Source organism: Tenrec ecaudatus, chromosome 2 (assembly GCF_050624435.1).
Source record: "Tenrec ecaudatus isolate mTenEca1 chromosome 2, mTenEca1.hap1, whole genome shotgun sequence".
NCBI classification, from domain to species: Eukaryota; Metazoa; Chordata; class Mammalia; order Afrosoricida; family Tenrecidae; genus Tenrec; species Tenrec ecaudatus.
In genome coordinates this window covers 168261962-168287277 of record NC_134531.1, presented here as the reverse complement: position 1 = coordinate 168287277, position 25316 = coordinate 168261962, and the positions used below count along the sequence as shown (strand labels likewise).

At 49.2% G+C, this 25316-nt stretch overlaps 1 protein-coding gene across 1 annotated transcript in view; it reads left to right on the top strand.

Annotated features, from left to right (window-relative positions):
- Positions 1–25316, top strand: part of ADAM19 (ADAM metallopeptidase domain 19) — a 118561-nt gene that overhangs the window by 50617 nt on the left and 42628 nt on the right. Inside the window, exons 5-7 of the mRNA XM_075541894.1 lie at positions 10105–10181; positions 20747–20939; positions 21778–21843. Of these exons, the coding sequence (XP_075398009.1) occupies positions 10105–10181; positions 20747–20939; positions 21778–21843 (336 nt within the window). The remainder of the gene's footprint in view (positions 1–10104; positions 10182–20746; positions 20940–21777; positions 21844–25316) is intronic.

Sequence of the window (25316 nt, the reverse complement as noted above, 5' to 3'; positions counted from 1 at the left end):
GCTTGGGGTCTGAAGACCAGGTCTGTAGTCTTGGCTTGTCCCAGCTATGTGACCTGAAGCAACTCTTTTGACCACACTGGTATTGGATAACTTTTCTGATAATTGGATATGCTAATATTTGGCTCTCAGGGCCCTGGAAGGATAAGATGAATTATTCATTTTTATGGGAATTTGAATTATGAGCTTGTCCAACCTCACATTTTACAGATGAGGAAACTGAGAGGAGCAGAAGAAAAGCAGCCCCTGGGGGAGGGAGCATTAGGACTGAGTGCGATGATATACTTATAGCTCTTTTAAAAAATGGCTTAACTATCTAAGCGTTTGATATGTGAATACTCTATTAAGAAAACTGAGGCGGGGAAAAGAAAGAAAGAAACAAACAAACCAACCAGACTTGATCAATGGTGACCATGGGTGAAGGAAGAAGAGAGCTTGCTTAGGGGGCATTGAGTTTATGTTAATGGTGGCGAAATAATTTGGAAATAATGGTCATACAACACAAAGGGTATATAATCAGTGGCACTGAATTATACACGTATAAGTTGTTGAATTTGAGAATATTTTATGGTGTCTATTTTTTCCACAAATAAAAAAATTATTTACAAATAACAGTGAATACAAGGAAGTAGAAGATGTTTTCAATCTGATTGTGGTCATGATTGTACAACTCTTCTGGATATGGTTTAACTAATGAAGTGTATGATATGTGGATGAAGTGCCAAGAAAACTGTGAAAGAAAGAAAGACAAGCAGCCTGCGTAAATTCAGATTGCCCATCGGTGGCCAAGCTCAGACTGGAGTTGACTAAAGTCTCAGATACTTTGGTGGTACTGTGTGGAGGAGAGCAGCACAGCGGGATGTAGAAACAAGGAAAGGGAGGTGAGATGTGGGTTCAAGTCCTATCAGTGTTTGCATCTGCCCACCCCCTTTCCGTGAGCCTCAATTTATTCATCGTAAGTTAGATTGATATTGCTTCCTGTCCTGAGGGACTCCTGGTGCATCAACATTGACCTGCTAACTGCAAGGTCAGCAGTTCAAATGCACCAACTACTCTGAGGGAGAAAAATGAAGCAATCTACTCCCATAAAGATTTATAACCTTGAAAATTCTATATAGGGTCGCTATGAGTTGGAATCGACTCAGTGGCGGGGAGGGAGGTATTTTTGGTTACTGGAGACCATTGAGGGGTCACAAATGGTTTGTTGTCAGCTACTGGCTAAAAGGTTGGGGGTTCACAACCACCCAGTGGCACTGCAGGAATAGGCCTAGAGATCAATTTCCATAGATTGTAGTCCAGACAATGCTGTCCTACAGTGAAGCCCAAAGGGATCCCTTGAGTTGGGACCCACTCACAGCAGCAGAGGATTGGAACCCATCGCCCTGGAGTCCCAGCACAATGCTGGCCCGCTGAGAGTAGTGCAGAGCCTGGAGTCTGGAGTTGAAGTGTGGCATGAACTCGCGCATGATAGAAAACTGCAATTATTGAACTTCTCCTTTGAAAAATGGCAATGGTAATATCTACCTCATAAGACTGTGGTCGGATTATAAAAATATCATCCGTGCATGCTTTGAACAAGTCAACCGAGCTGCACAGACCTCATAACAGTGAATGGCCGGTCATCAAATGTGATAATGTACATGGGAGTTCTTTGCAAAGCATGTTGTGGAAACCAGTTGCTGTGCTATTTTGGAGAGCGCCAGGCTTTGATGAACGTTAGCAGCATTCCAAAGACAGAAGTGTACAGGGGTTCCTCATACCTGATATAGTTAAAGTTTATTGTGCCAACCTGGCCGATAAACACATGTGGGATTAATTTAAGGGCAGAGAGATTAATGGCTCGGTGAGCCTCACCTTTCCAGTGCTCGGGTCTCTTGCTTTGTGATGATCGGACCAGGGTGCAGCTGCCTAAGCCAGTTCCCTGCTTCAAGTGGCAAGGCTCACTTCCTGCAAGACGTCCCCAAAGAGAAGCTTCATGGACCTACCTCGATGCAGCCCTGATTGCTGGAGCAGCCGTGTGGAGACTCCTGCCAACGCTTAGATGCTTACATGTTCACTGATTCGACTTTCTTCCTGAAGTTGGCATCATAGTGTGTGTTTTGTGTAATGAAGGAGGACTTTGTGGATTGGTGTCAGACAAATGGGTTAATGTTGGTCTTGTGGATTTGGGCAGCACTGGGTTGGGATGTTTTCTTGATGTGCACTTAACCTTTATATAAAACTCTCTCTTAAACCTATGAGTTTCTATGGGTTTGTTTCTCTAAAGTACCCAGACTAATGCAATACCTATGCTTGGATTTGATTTCTGTGCATCTGTGAGGTTGTAGGATTTTCCTAACCCTTCATTCTCCCAACTTCTTTGAGCACTATTTACCCTATGTTATCCTGTCTTCCCTCCTCAGGAGAACTGGCCTCCTCTTCACCTCTGAATGGCTTTGGAGTTCCTGCCCCCCAACCCCCAGCTGAGTTCCAGGGACCAGATTCGTAACTTCAGGTCCCAGAGCCCAGCAGTGAGTGGAGAAGCCAGGTGCTGGCTGGCCCTGACAGCAGGGCACTCCTGGCTGGTTGACACATTTGGTCTGCTCACCTTTTGTCATAGGTGCTGGGTGTAAAGGTGAAACTGAGGTTCAGGGAGACAGACAGGATAAGGGAGAGCAGAAACAAAAATAGCTTTACTGGGGGAGCTCCCAGATGAGGTTCTGTGACCTAGGCCAACAGATCATGGAAGTCTTGCACAGTAGCCAGGGACTCAAGGTTTTTAAAGGGTGGTGAGGAATATATGGCAATTTTGGCAATTAGCATATGGGGTCTGGAAATTCCAAGAATTGCTTGTCAACTCCGTGCTGCTTTCTTCAAACCTGGAACATCTGTTTTCACTGGTATCTTATCTGATGCCGTCTGCTGGTGAATCCTGGGGACGTGCAGGGAAGCACATGCAGGGCCCTGACCTGCTTCTGCTTAGTCCAAACATTCCAGCCTTTGTAGTGATAAAGGGGCATCAATATCTGATCTGACTACTTCCTGCCAATATGGGGCACCAGGGAGAGGGTTATGGGCGGGAGAGGGTTATAGACCAGCATTAGAATGTAGGGAGCTGTAAGGATGTAACAAGACTTGGTTAGCAGTTAGATTGGGTGTCTTTCATTCGCTCTTGAAGGAACTTAAAAGGACAAGGAGTTAAAAGTAACAGCAAGCAAATTATTACCAGGGGTCCTACCCAGAGGCATGACCCAGGACATAATGGGGTTTGGAATTAGTAGGTGGTTACTGTGTTGCCCCCGTGATGACTTTTGATTTCTTTGGCCATGGTGTTTAACACTTTAACATTTTCCTCGACCCCTCCTGACTAATATAATAACAACACTTCTTCCTGGAAACATGCATGTACTTTCTTTTTCAGTTGTTAACAGATCTAATGCATGGCGGTTCTGAAGGGTTACCTGTTCCAGGGATGTAAGCTGTCACTTTAAGGAGGTGAGAGACTCTGAGGTGGAGTTCATGACCAGCTGTGGTTGTTTTGTTAAAGTTTTGTGTTTGGAACATGCTGCACTCTAATGTTCTACTAGAAATGTTTGTTGCTGCCAGGGAGGAGGTAAAACTAAGGTTTACTAGGACAGGTAGGAATACAGGTATGCTTTGCCTTAATAGCCCCAATTTATTATCATGATAACAGCGCTCTTGAGCTTGTTGCTGCAGGGAGGCTAGAGACTGGGATGGATGAGGAATGCTACTCTTCTCGACCTTTGGGTGGGAAAAACTATGCTGTTCAGCTGAAGTTGGTGGTTGGAGGGCTTTTATGACCCGGCTTCTATCTAAAGCAGACCCTGAGTGGTGGGGGTGAGGCATAGGTCTAAAAAGATAGCCGAGGAACGAGATAACTGTGCTTTTGAGGGAGAGAGAAATTAAGGAGTTGGGAATTACTGTGTGTATGGGGAAAACAGTTTAGTTAATGAGGCACAGGTCCTGGACCAAGCAATAAGTACTTTTTGGTTTCTTTACTTGAAGCAACGCGGTCAGGTGAAAGAAGGGAAAGGAGCAGAGGTGCTATGAGACCAGAAGTAAGGTGTAAGGAGGCCCTTAACTTGTTTAAAGTATCTCTTCCTAACAGAGGGACCGTGTACAAAGGGATTAAAAGGGAGGAATGAGTAAAGGACCAGTACAGCGGGGCAGGTAGACTTGCCATCACTGTCCATGACTGAGATTGAGGAAGGACTGCTTAGCCCTGAAAATGAGGGTCGCTCAGAAAAGGCAGCTTCTGTGTAAGAAGGAAATATGCTCACCTGATACCTTGAGCAATACCCTGGGCTTGGCGAGGGTGATGGGGTCCAATCAGGGTCTCCTCAGCCTTTGGCCAATCCCAGTAGGGCCAATGGTGGGTCAGGAATTGGAAGGACAGTCTCCCTGCGAGGAGACGCAAAGGCCTGTCGCTTTTCAAAGGACAGTCAGACTTCTAGTGTCCCCTTGGACTGCACGCTGGACAGGGTTTGGTTGGAGCTGTAGGTCTGGGGGCACTTTTGAAACTATTATCCTTCTCCGCACTTGAAGCAGACGCCAGGTGACGGTTGTTGTTCCCATACAATCTTTGCGCCACGCTGCCCCTCTGGGGCCTCGGGGGATCTCTGGCTGCAGGGCTGCTACTAAGGTTTGGGTTTGAAAATTTACTTTCTGCCAGAACCAGGCTTAACGGGTTTGACTCTGCCTGCTTCTCACGGCTGTTAAACACCTTGAATACCATATTCACTAAATCTCGGACCGGGGTTTGAGGGCCTTTCAGGTTAAAGCATTAGTTAAGCGGCTTAAAAGGGCAGCTGGACTTTTGTCAGGCTTTTGAGTGATCTTAAGTTTATTAAAATTGATTCCTATATGGGAAATGGCCTGAAGCCCAGCCAGGACACACTGAAGCATTTTTATCACAGTGGGCACGTCTGTCCCTACCTGCTTGATTGTTAATTTGATAACTCTAACCAGGTTTTTCTCTGGGAACCGCTTAGATCAAGATTGGTTAAATGAACCCGGTCGGAGTGCTGTTAAGAAAAATGCATCCCCTATTATTTGCAATTAGGGTAGAGGAAAGGATGACAAAACTATCTTGCCAGCACAAATTACAAGCTTGTGTATGGGTTGTGATAAAAATTGTATGAGCCCTTAATAAAATGATTAAAAAATTATAAGCTTGAGTTAAATATCAAAACTCCTTAATAAAAGTGGTGGGATCATTAGAAAGGAGCCTAAATGCTTTTCAATCTGAGATAAATCCGAGAGAGAAAGGAACATGAATCGGGCCACTCTCTCTGTCCCGGCCACTTTCTGGATCAGACAGAGCAGAGGGGGGTGAATTCTGTGATTGCCGTGTGCTTGCTAACTGACAAGGTGAGTGCAGACTCAGGTTCTTCCAGCCAGGCAGGTAGATCGGGTGAAGAGGATGTGGGGGGATCCGGGTGGCCAGAATAGGGAGAGCGATGAGTAGGAGGGGAGACAAGGTGTTCAGACAGGCCTAAAACGGTAGACACCAGAGGGGGATTCAGAATCAGGAAGAGAGGAGGAATTTTCTTTAGTCTATAGGACTTGGGAGGGGAGCAGGAAATACAGAGAAAGGGATGGGAGTGCAGAGAAAAGGTGCCCTGGACGTACAGAACCTCAGACTATTTGTGAGTTCACTGGCAGAAATTGTCGCGCTTTCAGAGGATATAGGACATTGAAATCAAAAGTGCGGCAGGCAATGCGCTACTTCCCTATCTGGGAGAGGTCTATCAGAGACTGTGGGTGTTGGCTCAGAGGAGGATGAGCAGGGAGGGAGCCCAGAAGGGGAGAGATAGAGATAGAGAGAAAGAGAGAGACTGACTCCAGGGAGTCTGAAAGGTCTGCTTCGGGGAGGGGAGGGGTGTCGGGGGTACAGTCTCCTCAGCCTTGGGGAGTTGAGGGGATAGTGGAGGGAGGTGATGGTGAGGGGTACCCAGAATATGGAGGAGGCCTTACTGGGAGTGCAGACAAGAAGTCAGGGGGTTTGGAGAAAGATGAGAAGGGAGTAAGTACTGTCAGAGGCCTGATTAAGAAAGTGTTTATCTAAGAGAATTTGAGCAGGGTGACAGGTAGTAGAGAGGGACGGGAGCAAAGAAAGAAAAAGGCGTGAACTTATGGGACTTCTGACCACTTGTGAGTTTGCTGACAAAAATTGTTGAGGTCATGGAGGATGTTAAAATCGAGAGGTCCATTTTCTGGCTAGCATGACTCATTGTCCGATTGGTATTGAGGCCAAACCTGGTTATAGAAAAAGACCAGGCATTTAAGGCAGCGATCAAGAGCTAAACTCAATTCTGTAAGGTTGGCCAGTAGGCACCCCAAAGGACTGTTCTTAGTGGGCTAGGACAGAAGACTTCCCATTGTGTCTCAATCTTTAGGGGGACGGACAGAAGGGAAGGGCGTCCCCTGGTTCCCATTCTCATCCATCAGTCAGAAAGTGATCCAGTAACCCTGAGGGTGTCCCGATCAGAGTTAGGGAATCAAGGGAGAGTCCTGGATTCCCGGCACAGGAAGGTTCCCTGACACCGATCTGCGGCTTTGTCCAGCAGACAGGGACCTTGGATCAGAGCGAGACACAATGGAAGCCGAGGAGGAGGAGGAGGAGGAGGAGGAGGAGTGGGGCCTGGTTTTATGGCCAGTAAAATGGAGGTTGGTCAGGCCTTTGTTCAGAGTGAGAGGAAGGAGAAGCAGAACAGTTTAGAGAAAGCACTGCAGAGCTGCAAATACAAAACACACAAACAGGTAGAAAAGGCTCAGACACACCCTCTGCATTCCAGTCCAGGCAGAAGGTACAGTGACTGGTTGGCCTAATGCTAGGAGTCTTGTTATCTGCAGGAATCCAAGGAGATAAACACAAAAGGCTGGAGGCCACATGAAAGAAGATAGACACAGAGAAAAGATGGATATGAGAAACTGACCTTATCGTTGCACCCCTTTCATGGAAAGGCAGTTATTTCCAGCTCCTCTTAGTACTAGAGTAGCAGAATAAACCCTGCAGCGGCACCCTGGAAAAACAGGGACCCTAAGTTCCCATATGAGTTTGCTGGTCTTCAATGTCCAGAAAGACAAACAAGACAGAATGAACACACACAGAGAGATACCGACTAGAAGTTGCTCATTCAGACAGGATCCAGAGGCTTGATAGGAAAGGAGGGGTGGGCTACGTCCCAGCTGAAGCAGGGCTGGGACCGCAGAGAGCCCTTGTCCATACTTCTCCTGGGTTTGGGGCACCAAGTGTAAAGGTGAAGCTGAGGTACAGGGAGATGTACAGACGTAACTGACAGGACAAGGGAGAGCAGAAACAGAAATAGCTTGATTAGGAGGAGCTCCTGGATGAGGTTCCGTGACCTAGGCCAGCAGGTCAGGGAAATCGTGCTCAGCAGCCGGGGCTCGGGGCTCGGGTTTTTAACGGGTGGTGAGGAATATATGGCAATTATGGAAATGAGCATATGGGATCTGGAAACTCTGAGAATTGCTTGTCAACTCCATGCTACTTTCTTCAAACCTGGAACATCTTATCTGATGTTTCACAGGTTATCTTATCTGATTCCGGCTGCTGCTGAAATCCAGGACCTCGACCTGCTTCAGCTTAGTCCAAACACTGGGGATGTGCCCTGGCCTGGGCAGAGTGGGAGAAACTTCCTATATTTTGCTCTGAAGGTTCGAGTGTGACTTAAGTGAAGTCCTGGAGCAGTTGATGCAGAGGGACACACACGGTAGTGTCCCTCTGATCCGTGCGCTAGGCTGGACTGAAGAGCTGCTCACCAGAAGATGAAAGGCCACCGGTGGTCCATAGAATGGCTGTGAGCTGAGTGCCAGCCTGGCCTGGATGGCTCAGATGGGCAGGATGTAGAATTGATGTAGCCAGGGCCACCTTGCGACTCCAGACTACCTTTGACGATGGAGCCTCAAATCTTGGTTAGATCACCTCTCATGTGTATTGCCTGCTGCTTTGGGCCTGGCACACCCACTAGCTCCTTTTTGTATAGGCGGCTTACAACTGTCCTGCCAGGTAGGGGCTGTAGAGCCAGAAGGTCAAAGAGGCTGGGAAACTGTTACACAGCGCGCAGGCAACGGGAGCTTGGCTGTAAACCCAAGCCTGGCCGGTGCCAAAATGCAGGGATTTAATTATTTGGCTGTATTGATGCAGAGAGCTGGGAATGAGTGGAGCCAGAGAAGATAGAGAACAGGGTTAGTGGTCTCCTGGGTCACATCCCTGCTGCTGGGGACAGAGCACAGCAGGCCAGCATGGCTCGCTTGGACTGTCCCGTAGGCAAAGGCAGGAACATTTAGAACGGACCTTTTTCAGGCGTGAGGGGGCAAAGAGGAAGTGTCTGTATCTGCAATTATATTGTTTGTATTCTTCTTAAGACCTTTCCAGAACCCGACTCCCCTGGAAGGCAGAGGGGGGCAGGGGCGGTCAGGCAAGCTAATGGGAGATTGCCTCTCTCTGTCAGACCAGCTTGCTTCTCGTGGCCTATTTGGGAAGAAGCTTGTAGCAATGTGTCTCTTGTTGTTACATGTCAGTTTGCCTGGGACAGTCCTGGGTTCCCTATTTGCCTGAGGCAGCATTTTAACACTCTCAACAGTGTCCTGGTTTGTATCAGAAAGTGCTTTGGTTGCTCTATTTATAACACTCAGCCCACACCTCAACTTTGATTTCAAGTCTCTCTTGACGGTGTTTAATTATATCTTTTCATTACTGACTGGCTTTCACAGCCACAAGCCGCCTGGGTAAGCTGCTCCTTGTGGCATCTCCAGGGCCTGGCACATTGTGCTTTTCAACAGAGGTCTACTGGGATGCAGGAAGCCAGCCTGAGAAGAGCAGAGGGCCGCGAGGCAGGGGCTAGAGAGCAGCTGTCAGGCCTGGACTTCGCTACTGAATTAAGTGTGTCCAGGTGTGGAGGGTTTAGGGGAGGAAGATCATGGGCTGGCCAAGAGGTGGGGTTAGCTATTAGAGTGTCTGTACAAATGACCACAACACTTGTAGTCCAAACAAACACAAAAAAACCACACAAATGAAATGTGTTTGCTCACAGTTCTGGAGACTAGAAGTCCAAAATCAAGATGTTGACAGGGTCATGCTCCCTCTTGCCTCTTGCTAGCATGTGGTGTCTGTCAGCAATTCTTGGCCAGTGACAGCAGCATGTCTCTGCCTCTATCTTCCCCTTGCCTTTTCTTTGTGAGTGTCTTTCTATGTCTCCTCCTTTCCTGATGAGGACTAGCCAGTAGAGTTAGAGTTCTTCATTCCGATCCAGTATGACCTCATCTTCACTTAATGACATCTACAAAGGCCTTGGTCCCAAATAAGTTCACTTTGTGATGTTCTGGGTGGACATGAATTTGGGGAGAGACATTATTTTACGGGGCTCCGCAGAAGAGGTGGGGTGTCTTTGGGGAGCCGTCGAGCCTCACGATCAGCCCTGGGCCACGAAAGGAGCTCTGAATGAGAATCTGAGAAGCCTGTTGCAGTGAGAACAGTTGACTGCTCCCTTTGCGTCTTTGCATCTCACCTCTGCCTCCCATCTGCCCAGGGGGATGCTGGCCACTGCCCTGGCCGGCCCACCCTGCAGGATCAGTGTGAGAATCAAAATGCTGGCCTGGAAACCTCTTTGCAGATTGTGACATGATGTCAGGTTCAGGAAGATGTGAAATGAATCATCTAAGGAGCCCTGGTGGCTCAGTGGTTAAGCATTCAAACTGCTGACAGAATTTGGTGGCTCGAATCTGCGTGAGAAAGATGTGACCATCTACGTCCGTAGTTATTTCCCCCTCTCGGGCAGTTCTGGAGCCCAAGGGGCACCATCTGGTAAGCACTGGATTGGTACCAAAGTTGGTGGTTCAAACCTACCAGCTGCTGCACTGAAGAAAGATGAGACTTTCTCCTCCCATATTTAGGGTTCTGTGTATTCCTGGAGAGCCCTGTCTGGGGTTCTTTTGAGTCAAAAGCAACTAAATGGCAATAGTTTGATTGGTTAGGTTTCGTTGGTTTGTTTTTGGTCTGAATCACGTGTGCATTTCAGAAGAGGTCAACGTCACCTTGCTCATTACTGCTTGTCACCCTGACCACCCCTTTCTCCTTGCTAGGACCACTGCTTTTACCACGGGACAGTGAGGAAGGCGGAAGCATCCAGCGTCACGCTCAGCTCCTGCCGCGGGATTAGGTAAGAGAGCGCCGCGGAAGAGTGCCTGGCACTGCCCCCCAGAAACGTCTGGGACAAGTAGGTTGGCCGTGGGCATGAGCCTTGGGAAGGAGGCTGCAGCTTGTGCATGCACACCAGCTCTGGAAAGGGCTGGGGCTGGGAGGAACTGGGGGTGGTGGGGAGCATAGATATCCCACACATTCACAGGGGCTGAGCTTTCAGTTTATTGAGGAACTTGAGCTTGATGAGCTTGACCTTTCTCATGTCCCCTTCTCTCTTCTGTGGTGGACTCCCAGCCCCTGAAGTCCGAGAAACAGGAGAGGCAGAATATCCATTACCCAAACAGAAGGTCAATGAGATGGCTTTTGGGGTGACTGTTCATTCTTTCTCATTGCCATCGAGTCAATTCTCACCCATGTTGGTGAAGTGGTTACTCATTGGGCTGCTACCCAAAAGGCCGGTAGTTCAAAACTACAAGCCGCTCCATAGAAGCCTAGGCTTTCTACTTGTGTAAAGAGTTACAGCCTCAGAAGCCCACGGGAGCAGTTCTGCTTGGCCCTGGAGGGTCACTGTAGGTCACGACTGACTCAACGGCAGTGAGTTTTAGATGTTTCTTGATCCAGAGTACTTTGAGGGTTGACTTTGTAGTTTACCAGTTAGGTGACCTCCCCATCCCCCCATGCTCAAATGTGGATTACAAATAAGGAAGGAGCCCTGGGGGTGCAGTGGTGACGTGCTCAGTCACTAGTCAGGAAGTGAGCAGTGCAAAGCCACTGGCTGCTCTGTGAGAGAACGATGAGGCCAGCTGCTTCTGTACAGGTTTGCAGCCTGGGAAACACTAGGGGCAGGTCCACACCGCCCTGTATGGTCTGGTGGCTCTGCATCGGCATGGACTCCGTGGCAGTGGAGGGGTGTAAGGACTCCGTGTGTTGATAGACACAGCACGTTCAGGACTGTGCTGGTGCAGGGCCAGCCTCCAGACTCTGGTGTCTCGAGGTTTGGGCTGCGCGTGGGCAGCATTGGAATCCTGGGGCTTGTTCTGGATGAGGAACCTCAGGGTCCCTCCCAGACCCAGACCAAGCCGCCAGATGGTTCCAGGTGCATGCTCAAGATCCTATTGAGGATATGGACACTCCTTGAGAACATAAGTGACATCTCAAATATGTGTTTCTTGCCCCCAACTTTCCCCCACTGCCTTGCTTATATAGGATCTTGTACTGCATGCTGAATTAATTGGCATTCTTCATTGATACGCCTTCCCATTTCTCCTCCTTTTTTTTTTAAACCAGTTGTTGTCAAGTCAATTCTTGACCATTGATCACAACCCTCCATGTGTCCCAGGAGCACTGTGCTCCATAGAACTGTCAGCAGCTGGTTTTTAGAAGTAGATTACGGGGCCTACCTTCCAACGCACTTCTAGGTGGACCTGAACCACCAACGTTCCAGCGAGGAGCCAAGCAATTGACTGTTTGACCACCCAGAATGTTATCCAGTGCGCTGGAAAACCTGGCTCTCTGGGAACAATCAAACAAACTTGGTTTGTGATATCTACCAAGATGCTGGTAGAAATAGTCCTACACTGACCAATTGTCAGTAACCAACGTGACACAATGCTTGGGTAGCAAAGGAGCCGCAGATCCTCAACAAGAAGGACTGACACTGCGGCTGCAGCACTGGACTCACACACAGGAACAGCTGTGAGCATGGGGCGGGCCTGGGTGGCGTTTCGTTCTGCTGTACACACGGTCCCCAGGAGTCAGAACCGACTTGGCATCTAACAGCATCTAGTAGAGATCATGTGACATCACTCAAGGAGAAGGTGATATGCATGAGTGGTGCTGTGAAGCGACTCTATACCCTTGTCATTATCAGTGGATGGATGCATTCGGTAATTCCATTCACTCAACAAAATAACACGACGAGTCTCTGATATATAAAGGAGCTCTGGTGGCCCTGTGGGTTAGGCGTTGCACTGCTAACCACAGTGTTGGCAGTTCAAAACCACTAACTGCTTTGAGAGAGAAAGATGAGGTTGGCTTCACCCACCAATTACAGAGTGGTAATCCTATCAGCTACATTGAGTTGGAATTAAATTGCTGGCAGTGTTTTGTTTTTTAAAGTGTAGACCCAATCCTTTCTAAGGTGGAGGAAAGACACATTGAGAAGCTACTGAACCCTCAGCTTTCATGTCTGTGAAATAGCTGCCCATAATAGGGCTGGTAGAGATGATTGCTTACATGTTTTGTGAACATGACCATGCTCTGCAAACATAAGGGATTGGAAGCGAAGCCCTGCCTTGGAAGGCACTTACCCAGGCTGCAGTGGGAGGGTTTCTGATGTGGCAGGCCCCACGTGTCTGTTTATAAATTGAGCCACGTCTCTTCTGTAAAGTTTCTGTGGTGAGTCGACCGGGGGGATTAGGCAGGAAGCAGGCTTTGGCAGGAAGTGATAACAGAGTGATCCCAAATCCCTTGCTCAGATGACCTGATTGAGCCAAGTCAACTGCTCTTCCAGTGACATTTTCAGACCCAGCCACCACCACCTGCAGTCTGCGAATAAACAATGCCCGTACATTCCACCGAGAAGGAACTGGAACACACAGGTGTGACCTGCTTCTGTCCGCCTCTCCCCTGTCCCCATGGTCTGGGGAAGTGTGGACTTGGCTCGGCCTCTTGTAAATCACTCCAGCAACTGGGCTGACCAGGAGCCAGCCATGTGTTTCTCTTTTGCATGCTTTGCTCTGGGGCAGTGGGGTGGGTCCCCTGCTTACTTTCCCAGCCTTCTCACTGCACACCTTAAAAAACCAAGGATGTCTGTCGGCCGGGCTGATTTAGGAGCTGAAGGTGCCTGCCAGATGGCTCTGTTCCGACCCTGGAGAAGTAGCAGCTGCGGCAGCAGCAGTCTTGAAACCCACATACCCCCAAGTTGCCTCCCAAGCCTCGTAAGCCGATGCTGCAATGGAAAATCTCCATAGCAATTGTTCGCATGTTGGACGTGATTGGAGGAAATAGATACTGTATACAAGTGGGACCTTCAGGCTAATGATACCAATACAGAAGAATGCAGCTTGAGCCTCTCGATGGCTCCGGGCTCCCTCTTCTCTCCGCTATTTGGGCTAGTTTCACAGGATGTTGTGCGCAGAACTTACATGCACACAGGACCGCAGTGTACAAGGAAGCCCCACTCCCTTTCTCATCTCACATTCCCCCTTCCCCACAGGCAAACACCGTTACCGGTTTCTTCTGTATGTTTCTAGAAATATGCTTTGCAGAAAGAGAGAGAGAAAGAGAACATAATTATGCCACATGGTGGTTTTAATTCTTTTTCAGGCCACAGACTCCTTTGAAAATTCGGTAGAAGCTAGGAAGGCTAATCGATACTGTGGCATGCCACTTCATTGAGGAGGGCACATGTCCAGCTCCCCTGTCTGCCACCCCCACCTGCCTGAGCTTACTTACATTAAGAACTTCTTCCTCTAAATGATTACGCAATTTCTTAGGTGCACAAATAATTGTAAACTAACACAGGGTCACTGTGAATCAGAATAGACTCACCCATGACTAACAACAACAACAACGCACTGCACAGATGTAAGGAGCAATTTTTTGTGGCGTCATCTTGACAGAACTGGGTTGCAGTGTCCTTGATTAAACCTGGGGATTCTGAGAAACTCTGTGTGTGTGTGTGTGTGTGTGTGTGTGTGTGTGTGTGTGCCGAAGAGTAGAAAGAATGTTGTGCTAAAAGTCACTGCTGTAAACTTCATTCGTATCTTTTATTTTTAGAGAAAACATTTATTTGAAAAATATCGTGACATAATGATATTTTTCACACAAAATACTGAATACAGGTTTGTGATTGCACATGCAGATAGTGTTGGTACAAAATTAAAAAGTGAAAGATCTTTATCGTGTCCTCATCCTTCCAACCAGACCTTCTCTCCATCTGGACTCCCACTTGCATGTCTATGTGTGATGTGTGTGTGTGTGTGTGATGTGTGTGTGTGTGTAGGGGGTGTTACCTGATTGAAAGATGGAATTGTGTTGTGACTTTTTTTCAAATGAGATTAACTTATATATACTGTTCTGTAACCATTTTCTCACTTAATATCATGTCTTAGCTGCACGTAGATCTATCTCATTCTTTTAATAGCTTTATGGTCTATCTTATGGATGAGCATCTGTCAAGCTTGATTCTATAGAAAGTCTTTCAAAGCTATATAGTAAATCATGCATGATGATATATTTGATAGATCACCTTGGTAGTTTAGCGACTCCGTCCTTGAGAAACACAAGCTGACACCCACTGTGGTCAATCCCTGGACTCAGATTCTGCGAGGTAAAAAAGGGGACTGTGCAAGTGAGACAAAGCAGGAGAGAGAGGGAGGAAGCATGGTGGTCTGGGATGAGATTCTGCTCCACACCTCCTGGTTGTGTGAGCTCAAAGTTGTCCTCTCCTCAGCCAGGGGGTCCCTTGTCTTTGCTTTGACCAGACAGTGCCCCCATGGACTCTAGCAGCCCCTGGGGTGGGGTGAGGACTGGAGTCGGGACTCCATCCTGGAATGACAAGCTTGGATGGACAGTAGGGGACCTAGGACCTGCTCCCGGCTCTGATGGCCGGTTCCAGGAGGAGGCTCCTTTCCTTCTGCGCATACTGAATGCTGCCTGTGTGTCAGGCACTGCGTGGGTGAAGCCTTAGGAGGAAAGCATGAACAGTTAAAATCGAGATTCTAAAGTCAGACAAAGCCTGACAGTTTACTTTACCTCCCCCGATCCAGTTTTTTCACTTGTAAAATAGGAACACCAATATTAGCATGGCTGGTGGATTTCAAAGGAGCTCTGGTGGGGATGTGGGTTAGGTATTGGGCTGTTAGTCTTGAGGCCAGTGGTTCAAACCCGAGAGAAAAATGAGACCGTCTGCTCTCATGAACATGTACAGTTTGGGGAACCTTTTAGAGGTCCACTAAGTGTTGGACTCAACTTGATGGTCATGGGCTGGCTTGGATTGCCTTGGGTGGATTTAAAGTAGGTGATGAGGGAGACTCTGTTGGAGCAGGGACTTGACTTGGATCGTATGTCCTGTTATTGGCACACAGTAGGTTCTCAATAAATACTTGTTAAATAGCTACTGAATGTAAACCTTGGCACTGCACTTGAGGTATAATGCACAACCAATATCGTTGTTGTTGTTAGGTGCCGTGAGGTTGATTTTTGAGCTGCCCCATGGGGTTTTCTAGGCTGCAAGCTTCCTGAGAGCAGATGGCTGGGGTTTCTCCCATGAGCTGCTGACTGGGTCGGAACCACCATCCTTTTCGTTAGCAGTGGCTTGTTGCACTGCTCCACCAGCAGGTCCATGTGGCCACTACTGTTATTTTACAGGGTCCCTCTGATTCTTAGTAAGCATGAGCCATGGCTCATGTTTTGTTTAGTTTTCCCCGAGTCAGCCAGTGATCCCAGTGCTCATAGCAACTCTGCGGGGGGTGGGCACATGACCTGTGCTTCATGCAGGAGACAAGTACGTTAACTTACCACACAGCCGGGAAGCAGCAGAAACACCGTGTGCATCCACATGTGGATCTTCATTGTGGGAGCCTGTGCTTTACCACTGTACCCCGGGGCCCCATTGGGCATGTACCCCACCCCGCCACCCCTGCAGCGCACTGCCTGTATGCCTCTTTTCTGTCAAGTTTACTGACACCTTTTTTTATGTGGCTGCAGGTGGGTGGGAGGGAAGGAGTGTAACCGGGCAATTGCCTCCTAGAGCAGCTCTGAGGTAGGGATCCTGTATGACTTTTCCAGGGTTTAGCTCAGAATTGGCAAATTTCCACGAAGCAGTTCTTGCTTGTTTCCTTGGAGGCCAAGGCCACCGGGTGAGTCCTTCAGTCATTCAGAGGTTAACCAGGCATCACCTGCTATTGTCCTGGCTTGCCAGCTTGCTTCTGTACAATTTCACTTGTATGCCACTCATAATGATGAGGACTAGGCATGTACAATCCCGGGTTCCTGCCTGTGCCCTGGGCTGAGTTCTGCCTCTGCCAGGGCTCGTGCTTAGCAAACTAGATCAGCTGAGGCTCTGAGAAGGAGAAAGTACGGTAGGTGCTCAGTGGAGGGGAGGAATGGGTGGGTGGTGGTGATGGCGGTGGGAGTCTCAGATTCTACCACCATGCAAGCTGGGGTTCATGGTCAAGTGCTGGGGCTTGCACTCTCACGCAGGGTGTGAGATCACAGTTGGTCCAGACAGGGAATTACAAGGGGCCCTGGGAATAGGAGTGGTAGGGTGAATACAGAATTCCAGAAGGCCTTCAGTGTCCCACACTTGTGTCCATCAAATTGCAATCTACCAACTCCCTGACAATTGCAGGAACATATGAAGAGGCAAGAAGCCTGGTTACCCAGTGAGTTAAATGGTGGAATGCTAACCTAAAGGCCAGCAGTTCAAATCCACCAACTGCTTCAATGGGAAAATGATGAGGCCATATGCTTCCATAGAGATTTTCCGACTCAGAAACGATGAAGCAGTTCTGCTCTGTCTTATAAGATCGATTTCAGTTGGAATTGTTTTCATGACAATTGTTTCAAGAGGCAGGGCTGCTGCCAACCTCAGGCTCCAAGTCCCTGTCCCCGGTCGTGGCTGTGCGGTGTGGCACTTATTAACAACGTAGAACCCAAGTGTCCTGAGCGGGGCCTGGGGATGTGTGTTGTTAATGCATTCTGTAGAGTATTCTTGTAGGTTAGCTATCCCTGGGAGCTGGGATCTTAGAGGTGGCTGACCCATAGGTTTAGGACTGCCTGATTGGTTTTCTCGGGCTGTCATAACACAATATGATACCACAAATTGGGTGGGTTAGCAGTAAACCTTTATTGTCATACAGTTCTGAAGGCCGGGGATTGGAGACCAGGGCATCCGCCATGTCGAGCCCTTCCTCTGCGCCCCATCTCTCTCTGTGTGTCCACTGACGGCACCGATAGCACAGGATGTAACACGGCGGTGCCCACAGTCTTGCAGACTTTCCACCTTTGGCCCCAGATTACCTGTGAGATCTTGTTAGTAAGAAGCTTAGGTGATGTGACCGTTTTTGATCAGCCTCTAAATTAAAGGTTAACAGTTTGAACCCATCCAGTGACTCTGTGGGAAAACAAGGCCTGGAAAATTACTTCCATAAAGATTGCAGCCCTTGGTAATTTATACATCGTTGTTTTGTCATATCTTGCCCTATCCGGAGTCTCCCTTCCCCCCTTCTCTGCTGTCCCTCTCCCAGGGAAGAGGTCACATGTGGATCCTTCTAATCAGTTCCCCCTTTCCAACCCACTCACCCTCCACTCTCCCAGCATCGTCCCTCACACCCTTGGTCCTGAAGGTATCATCCACCCTGGATTCCCTGTACCTCCAACCCTCATATGCACCAGTGTACAGCCTCTGTCCTATCCAGCCCTGCAAGGTAGAATTCGGATCATGGTAGTTGCGGGGAGGAAGCATCCAGGATCCGGGGGAAAGCTGTGTTCTTCATCGATACTACCTCACACCCTAATTAACCCATCTCCTCTCCTAAACCCCTCTATGAGGGGATCTCCATTGGTCGACACTTGGGCCTTGGGTCTCCACTTAAATTACCAAGGGCATATGAGGGAGGGGGGAATGGGGAGGGAGGGGGGGGAAAAAAAGAGGACCTGATGCAAGGGGCTTAAGTGGAGAGCAAATGCCTTGAGAATGATTGGGGCAGGGAATGTATGGATGTGCTTTATACAATTGATGTATGTATATGTATGGATTGTGGTAAGAGTTGTATGAGTCCCTAATAAAATGTAAAAGAAGAAAAGAGAAAAAAATGATTAGGGCAAAGACTGTACAGATGTGCTTTATACAATTGATGTATGTATATGTATGAACTGTGAAAAGAATTATATGAGCCCCAATAAATTGTTAAAATAAAAAAAATAAATAAAAATTGAAAACATGAAAAAAAAAAAAGATCGCAGCCAAGAGAACCCTATGGAGTCATTCTCCAAAGTAACCCGGATGTCACTATCCATGAGTCAGGGACCAATGTGAGGGCAGAATGAATAACGTGATGTTCACTATTTGCTGTGCGACAGACTTGGGCCTTTTTGTCCTATTTGACCACAGAGGTTGTTTAAGTGAACCCTAATCAACTACACCCTTTGGCACTAAACTGGAACTCTCGCGACTTCACTCCGGAACTTTCCACTCGCTGGGTGTTTTCTCTAGAACCTCAGCTGGAGCACCCAGAACCATTGGCTGCTTTGTGGTCAAGCCCTGTTTCCAACCTTGCTAGCCATCAGGGGAAACTGGCATGATGGGAGGGGACTTGGTCAGCTGAGAGGAGAATATAGCGTGGAACAGGATGCCCACCTCTCTGCTCCTTTCTGTCTGAACCAGGGAGTGGATGTGACCCTTGGCTTCTGTCCCACTCCCACCCGCAGCTGCACGGCAGCAGCTTGGGCATCTGCCATGGGGCTGGACAGGGACTGCTGCGTCAGCCGGGATGAGGCAGCCGGGAAGCCGGCGGGTTCCTGGCATCCAAATGAGATTAGCCAGGGAAGGACTGCTGCTGCTGAGAGCTGGCGCTGTCTTTCCTGAGAGCAATGCAGGCCATTCCCATAGAGCAGAGCCTGGGCGGAGGGGTCCCCAGGGCCTGGAGTCGGGGTGGAAGCTAAACCCAGCCAACCTCATAAGAGCGAGGTCCTGGCACTGAGGGGGATGAAGACTGGATGAGAGATGCTTTTGCTTATGAACTTCCTAAGGGGGTGCCCGCTGAGGGTGTGGTGCCCAAAGAATGCTGCTAGGATGTATCCTCCCTCCGAGCCTTGAGTCCACTTTCTTGCCGAAGCATTCATCTTTTAGTGGACCCAAGAGGGCAGATACTTGCTCCAGGACCTCGGCTCACCCTCCCATCGATTATTTATGCTAGTGATGAATAATGAACTAGTACGTGCTTCTTGCCAAGCCCAGAGAAGTCGTCAGAATCTTTGCCTCCTACCCATCAGGGTGGTGCGACCCTGCTGCTCTAAGCAGGCCTGGTGACCTGCCTCCTTACAGATGAAAGAGCAGTTCTACTCTTTAACGTGCATGCATTAGAATCAACTTGAGGGAAAGGTTTCTTTCGTTTTGTTGGTAAACAGTAGGATGATTTATTCCCATGTTTGGATTCTAAGCAAGCTGGGAGCAGCTCCTTTGACCATCTGAAGCAGGAGTCTACCCCGACCAGCAGCAGGGGTTCAGTGAATGTTTGTGGAGAGAATGGCTGCCCTGGCCTGGCTGTGAATTCCCTGAGGGCAGTAATTGCTTCTAACACAGTCAGGGTTCAGTGAATGAATGAATAAAATGAACAACAACCACCTCGTTCCTGAGCCCTGCACGGGGATCTTAACCAGGGGGACATGCAGTCACGCATGCCTGGTTGTGCATGGCACTTCACCCAAGCGCTGCCTGATTGTCTTGGTGAAGTTGGGACTGGCAGAAATGCACCAGGCTAGCTCTGACTTCTGGGCCCAAGGTTTTAGAGTGAATCATTCCAAGAGTCCTGTTAAATTAGCAACTTATCCTTTCGCTTACGCAGATGAAGACACTGAGGCAGGGGGATTTAAGAGGTTTGTTGAGCACATGAGAGTTTCGTGCTGGAGCTAAGATAGGAATGTCGGTCTTATTGTTCCCAGACAGTCACTGTTTGTACTTGGTTGCTGTGCTGCCTGTCGAGTCTGAGTCTACGCTTTAACCAGACCAGCCACGCTTGGGTCTGGGAAGCTTTTTGTCACACAGACTCAAGCAAACTGTACACGTGTGAGCTGTTCCGGTGCACCCTGTGTAGGGTCTTTGAGTTTCTCTAGTCCAGAGGTCCCTATACCGGACTCCAGGGAGGAGCTTACCAAAAATACTAACCCATTTTCCCATGGTGTCCGAGAGCACTGTGCTCCACAAGGGTTCCAAGGACGATTTTTCCAAGGGACCTGTGCGCGTACTCCAGCTGCAAGCCCTTTGGTTCGCAGGTGTGTTCCCCGTTCCCACCGTCTGGGATGTCTGTGGTTATCTGTGTTGCTGTGTGCTGCCAAGTGGGAGTTAGACTCAGGGACAGAGTAGAACTGCCCCATAGAGACCTCTTCTTGCTGGAAGAGGACATCCTGCTTGGAAAAGGTCAGGGGACAATAGGGAGACCTTCAGGGAGATGGAGGGACCCCGCGGTTGCAACATTAAGCTCCGATACAGCAACCATAGGGAGGCTGGCACAGGGCCAGGCAGTGTTTGGTTCTGTTGTGCACAGTGGCTATGAGTCAGTGCTGCGTGCTTGCCTCTGGTGGAGAGGATCACTGAGTGAGAACCCATTTGACGGCACCTAGCCATCACAGCAGCCTTTGGGGGAACAGCTCACCAGGTCGTCTCCTGCAGAGCTGCTGAGTGGGTTTGAACTGCCAGCCAGCTGAGCACTTCACGGTGGCCTACCAGGGCTCCTTTAATGTGAAGCACCAATCATTGAAGCCTATGATGTCATTTTGCATATGGGGAGCTAAGATCCATGGAAGGGCTTTTCCCGGGCCATCATCTCTGACCAGAGATGTTCTGCTTCCCATCAACAGAGGACTGATTATGGTGAACAGAAACCTCAGCTACGTCATTGAGCCTGTCCCTGACAGCGACGAGTGGCACCTTATTTACAGATCCGAACACCTCAAGCTGCCCTCAGGGAACTGTGGTTTTCAGCATTCCTTGCCCACTGCCGGAGACCGGGTTCTTCCGTGTACAAACCAGACCAAGAAGCAGCCACGCAGGGTGAGTTTCAGGGCGCTCAGTGCAAGCGACAACCTGGGAAGAGGCTTGTCCCCTCCAAGGACTCTTACTTTGGAGCCGAGAGATTTCACAAATGAAAGAACGCAGTTAAGAAGGAAGTAATTCTTTTCTCTTCCTCTAAAGTGGTTCTCAACCTTCCTAAAGCCACTACCCTTTCATACAGTTCCTCATGTTGTGGTTACCCCCCCAACCATAAAATTATTTTCGTTGCTACTTCGTCGCTGTAATTTTGCTACTGTTATGCATTGGGCGACCCCTGTGAAAGGGTCATTTGACAAGGGTCATTTGACCCACAGGTTGAGAACCGCTGCTCTAAATGATTATGGAGTGTGAGATTCACTAGTTAATAGAATGCATGTATTTTGGAAACACCGCCACATTGAACGGGCGCAGAGGTGCTGATTTCAGAAGATGAAGGTGTGAGGAAGTGGGTATGCTGCTTCTTTGGCAATAGCCACTTAGCCACATGCACCAGCACGGTTCATTTGTTGTACTGAAAAGAGACGTGTGCGGTTTAAATCGTCTTTGGGAACTTGATTGTCAAAATGCTCCCTCAAATTATGATGGCCTTTGGTTGGCTCGAATGAGCCAGCCCTGGGCTTATTGTGTTTTGAGAACAAAGGTGTGGGTCCAGCGGTAGTAATCCAGATGCCCTCTGAAGGTCCGGAGAGGGTCGGTGGTGACGGCAGCCAGGGCTGCCCTTCGTGAGCATGTGCAAAGTGTGAAAGCAAGTCCACTGCTCACTCACGAGCGCCCGGGTTGTGGAATTGTGCTACGTTCACCATTTCTACTGTTCTGATCTCTGATATTTTTCCCTTAGATGAAAAGGGAAGATTTACACTCCACGAAGTATGTGGAACTTTACCTGGTGGCGGATTTTGCAGAGGTAAGGGGGAGGAATGGGCTTCAGCAGAAAGCGTGCTCTCTTGGTAGCTCCCGTTACAGGCTTTCAACTCCTTTCAACAAAAATGACTTTGTACGCATCCTTCTAGGGCTCCTCATTAATTTTGACCTGATATCTGATCCAGGACTCGTTCTGCCACTTTGAACGTGGGGGCTGGGTGGAAGGGCGGGTCAGAGTGCAGTTATCTGAATTAATATGTCTCACACTGGATTTGAAGACCTTTAGTTTCAGGGATTCTAGTTAGGGGCGGTTGGGGGGTGTCTATGAATTCTCTATAGAAACTTCCACATGTTGTGTTTTCACGGCAAAGACGATTGAATCTGAATTCCGTTTTCTTGCCCACATGTGGGTCCATGTTTATATTCATGTCGATGCCAAATGAGGAGCTAAAGCAGTAGTTTCTCAAAATGGGCCGCAAATGGAAGTCAGCATCAGAATTTGGAAACTTGGGGAAAATGCAAATTCTGAATCCAGGAGAGGGGTCCAACAAGCAGTGCTCGAATGAGTCCTTTGGGTGATGGCAATGCAAGGTCAAGTTTGAGAACTCTCAGCGTACAGGACTAGTGTTGCAACCTTGAATTCCATATTCTTCCAATTAGACAGCCCTTGAGGGGATTTGCATTCTAAGATTTTGTGAAGTCACCTCATCACTCATTTTTTCAGTTCACTCATGCACCAGCGGGTTCTTGGTCTTCTGTTACACTTCAAGCATGGAGCTAGAGCTCTGACTCAGACTGATGAGGCCTGACATCATAGAGTTTATAGTAGCTGCAAGAAACCATAGTCCCCAGTGTGATGACAGCATGTGACGGTGCATGTCATTTGGGGGTAGGGGGCACTAAGATTTGGGACACCAGAGGAACAGAATATGAGGCAGAGCTGTTTAAGTTGACATAAAGATTGGCTTCAGCCCCACACCCCCCAGCCCTGGATGCCCCACATTTCCCCTCCAATTCTCACTGCATGCAGCCCCTTGGCTAAGCTCACCTTCTGCCACTGTGGTGGCATGGAGAGCTGAGTCCTCTTGGGGTTCTAAGCTGGTGCCTGCTTGCCCAGGGCTCCCTTTAGGAAACAACCCACCAGCAGCCAGCCTTGTCTTGTATCCATCCAAATAAGGTCCCGTATGGACTCGAGTATAAGCAGACCCGGATATCAGCCGAGGCACCTAATTTTACCACAAAAACTGCATAAAAATGTGCAAAAAGCAGCTTATACACAACTATATATGGTAGTTACCAGCTACCTTCCCCCACCAAAAAAAAAAAAAACCAAAACAAACCCACTGCCATCCAGTCGGTTCTGACTCTTAGCAACTCGATGTGGGGCATCAAAGGCTGTAAATCTTTCTCCTGAAGTGGGTTTGAACTGCTTGCCACATGATTAGCAGCACAGTGCCTAACCGACAACACCACCAGGGATCTCATTCTAAGGGCCCTGCTTTGTCTGGGAAGAGCACTGTTGGCTAAGGGTTCCACGTGAACCAAAAGGTTGACTGCTGGAACTTGCTCAGTGCCTGTGCAGGGGGAAAGAGCTAGTGGTGTACTTCCTTGGAGACCACAACCTAGACACAGCTGGGAGACAGTTCCTCTCTGTCACACGACATTGCTATGAATCAGGAATCGTTTGCACGACACCCAACTACCTCAACCCAGTCTGCAAGCACAAGGCACCAGTCCTGGGTAGCAAGCAGTGCCCAAGCTCATGTCAGAGGCCTGCCTTGCACACTGACGGCAGGAAATAGTTCTCAGCTGACTTCCAGGACAAGGAGCAATAAGTGGGCACAGAAGTGGAGGTGAAGGGCATTCCAGAAGAGAAGAGTTTAGCATTTCAATTGATATCAGGACTGGTTTTTCCAGCAACCTTGTGCTCCCCTCTCCCCAGTTTTTTCTTTCTTTCTTCCTTTCTCCTCTCCAAAGACTGCTGGGTGGAAAGCATAGGGGAGTGGTCCAGAGAGCAAAACCCTAGCTCGCAAGCAAAGGCTCCCCAGCTTTGGGAAAAGGTCCCCCCAGCCGTGTGTCCAGCCTGTGACCCTGTGTGACATGACCACCTCTGTGAGAAGGTGGCTGGACAAAAGCTGAGTCTCTCTGGCTCTGAGACACTTTGCAGTTTCCGTTTTGTATGAAAGATGATCTGCCACAGCCTCTTGTTTCCAGCCCCCACAAGCCCATGTCAAAAGAAAGCTCCTGTGAGCCCCCCTTGGTCAGCAGAGAGCCCTACAGCTGCTGGAGTGAGGTGGGGCTCTCCACGCCTTTGGCCCAGTGGGGTCTTGGAGCAGGGCATAAGCCCACGGGGTGTGCGTCCCCAGTAGCTGGAGAAGCGAGGGCAGGCCAGAAGTTCAGCGTTCTATCTCTTGATCTCCAGGGTCATGGCAACCTACCATAAAGAACAGTGTCCACACAAGGTGTTTTCAGCCCTGTGCTGTTGCCGACAGCCCAGTGGCTCCTGGCCTGCCCTGGCTGGTGTGGAGCCCAGCACTGGAGCTCTTGCCTCCCAGGCATTGCCAGTGTGGGTCCCACCAGACACCATGCAGCCCCAGTGAACCCCCTCAGACGGGCTGGCTTATCTGGCTCTGGCACTCCTTTGCCAAAGGCGGTGAGTGATTCATTTGAGGGGTTCTAAGAGGCCAGGCTGAGCTCTGGGGCTCAGGGAAGTCTCCACACACCCTCTCCCACACACCCTCTCCCACACACCCTCAATGTCTGCCTGACAAGGAGTTAATCTCCGAGGAGGGGCATGCTGGGAAGGGAGGCTTATCTGTGATTTACAACCTGGTGCTGAGGCAGGCCAGGCTTGTCCTGGGCTCTGCCCTCAGAGCAGGGAATAGAACAGAGAGGGAAGGAGGCCCAGCGTGTTGCCTGGAGTGAGTTGTCCCAGTTGAGAAAGCTCCTCACTGCTGGCCTCCAGTGGGAGCTTCTGATTGGCTCGCAGCCTGGGGTCCCTTCCGTGCCCCTGCGTCTCCTGGGGAAAGCGAGCTCGTGGGGATGGCACCGGATACCTTAGTCTCTCTCGTGGGTTTCAGAATACCCATGCGAGAGCTCGCGTACGAGAAATGCCTTGGTCCTGCCAAAGCCTGGCATGTGATCCAAGTGAGTTTTATAAAGGTTAGAAACGGCACAAATGTGCGGGGCTGTGGCCCTGGCCCCTCAGCCTGCAGCCTGGCCCTGCTGAACTGTGTGTCAGCCGCGGGGAGAGAGTCCCCATGAGAGAAAACTTCTGACTTTTCAGAAGCCCGCTGGCAGGCGTGGCTGGCACTACTGCTGAATTAAGCCCACCTGGCCTAGATGGAGTCCCACCCAGGTTTACCAGCTTCCTGTCTCAAAGACCTGATCTTGTGCAAGCCCTCCAGCCGTCAACAGCTTTCAGCTTCCTGTAATGGGGGAGGGAGGCTTTGGCATGTAGAGGACAACTCTTAGTTCTGCCTCTAGCTACCTCACGGATAGCTAGCTGTACAGACA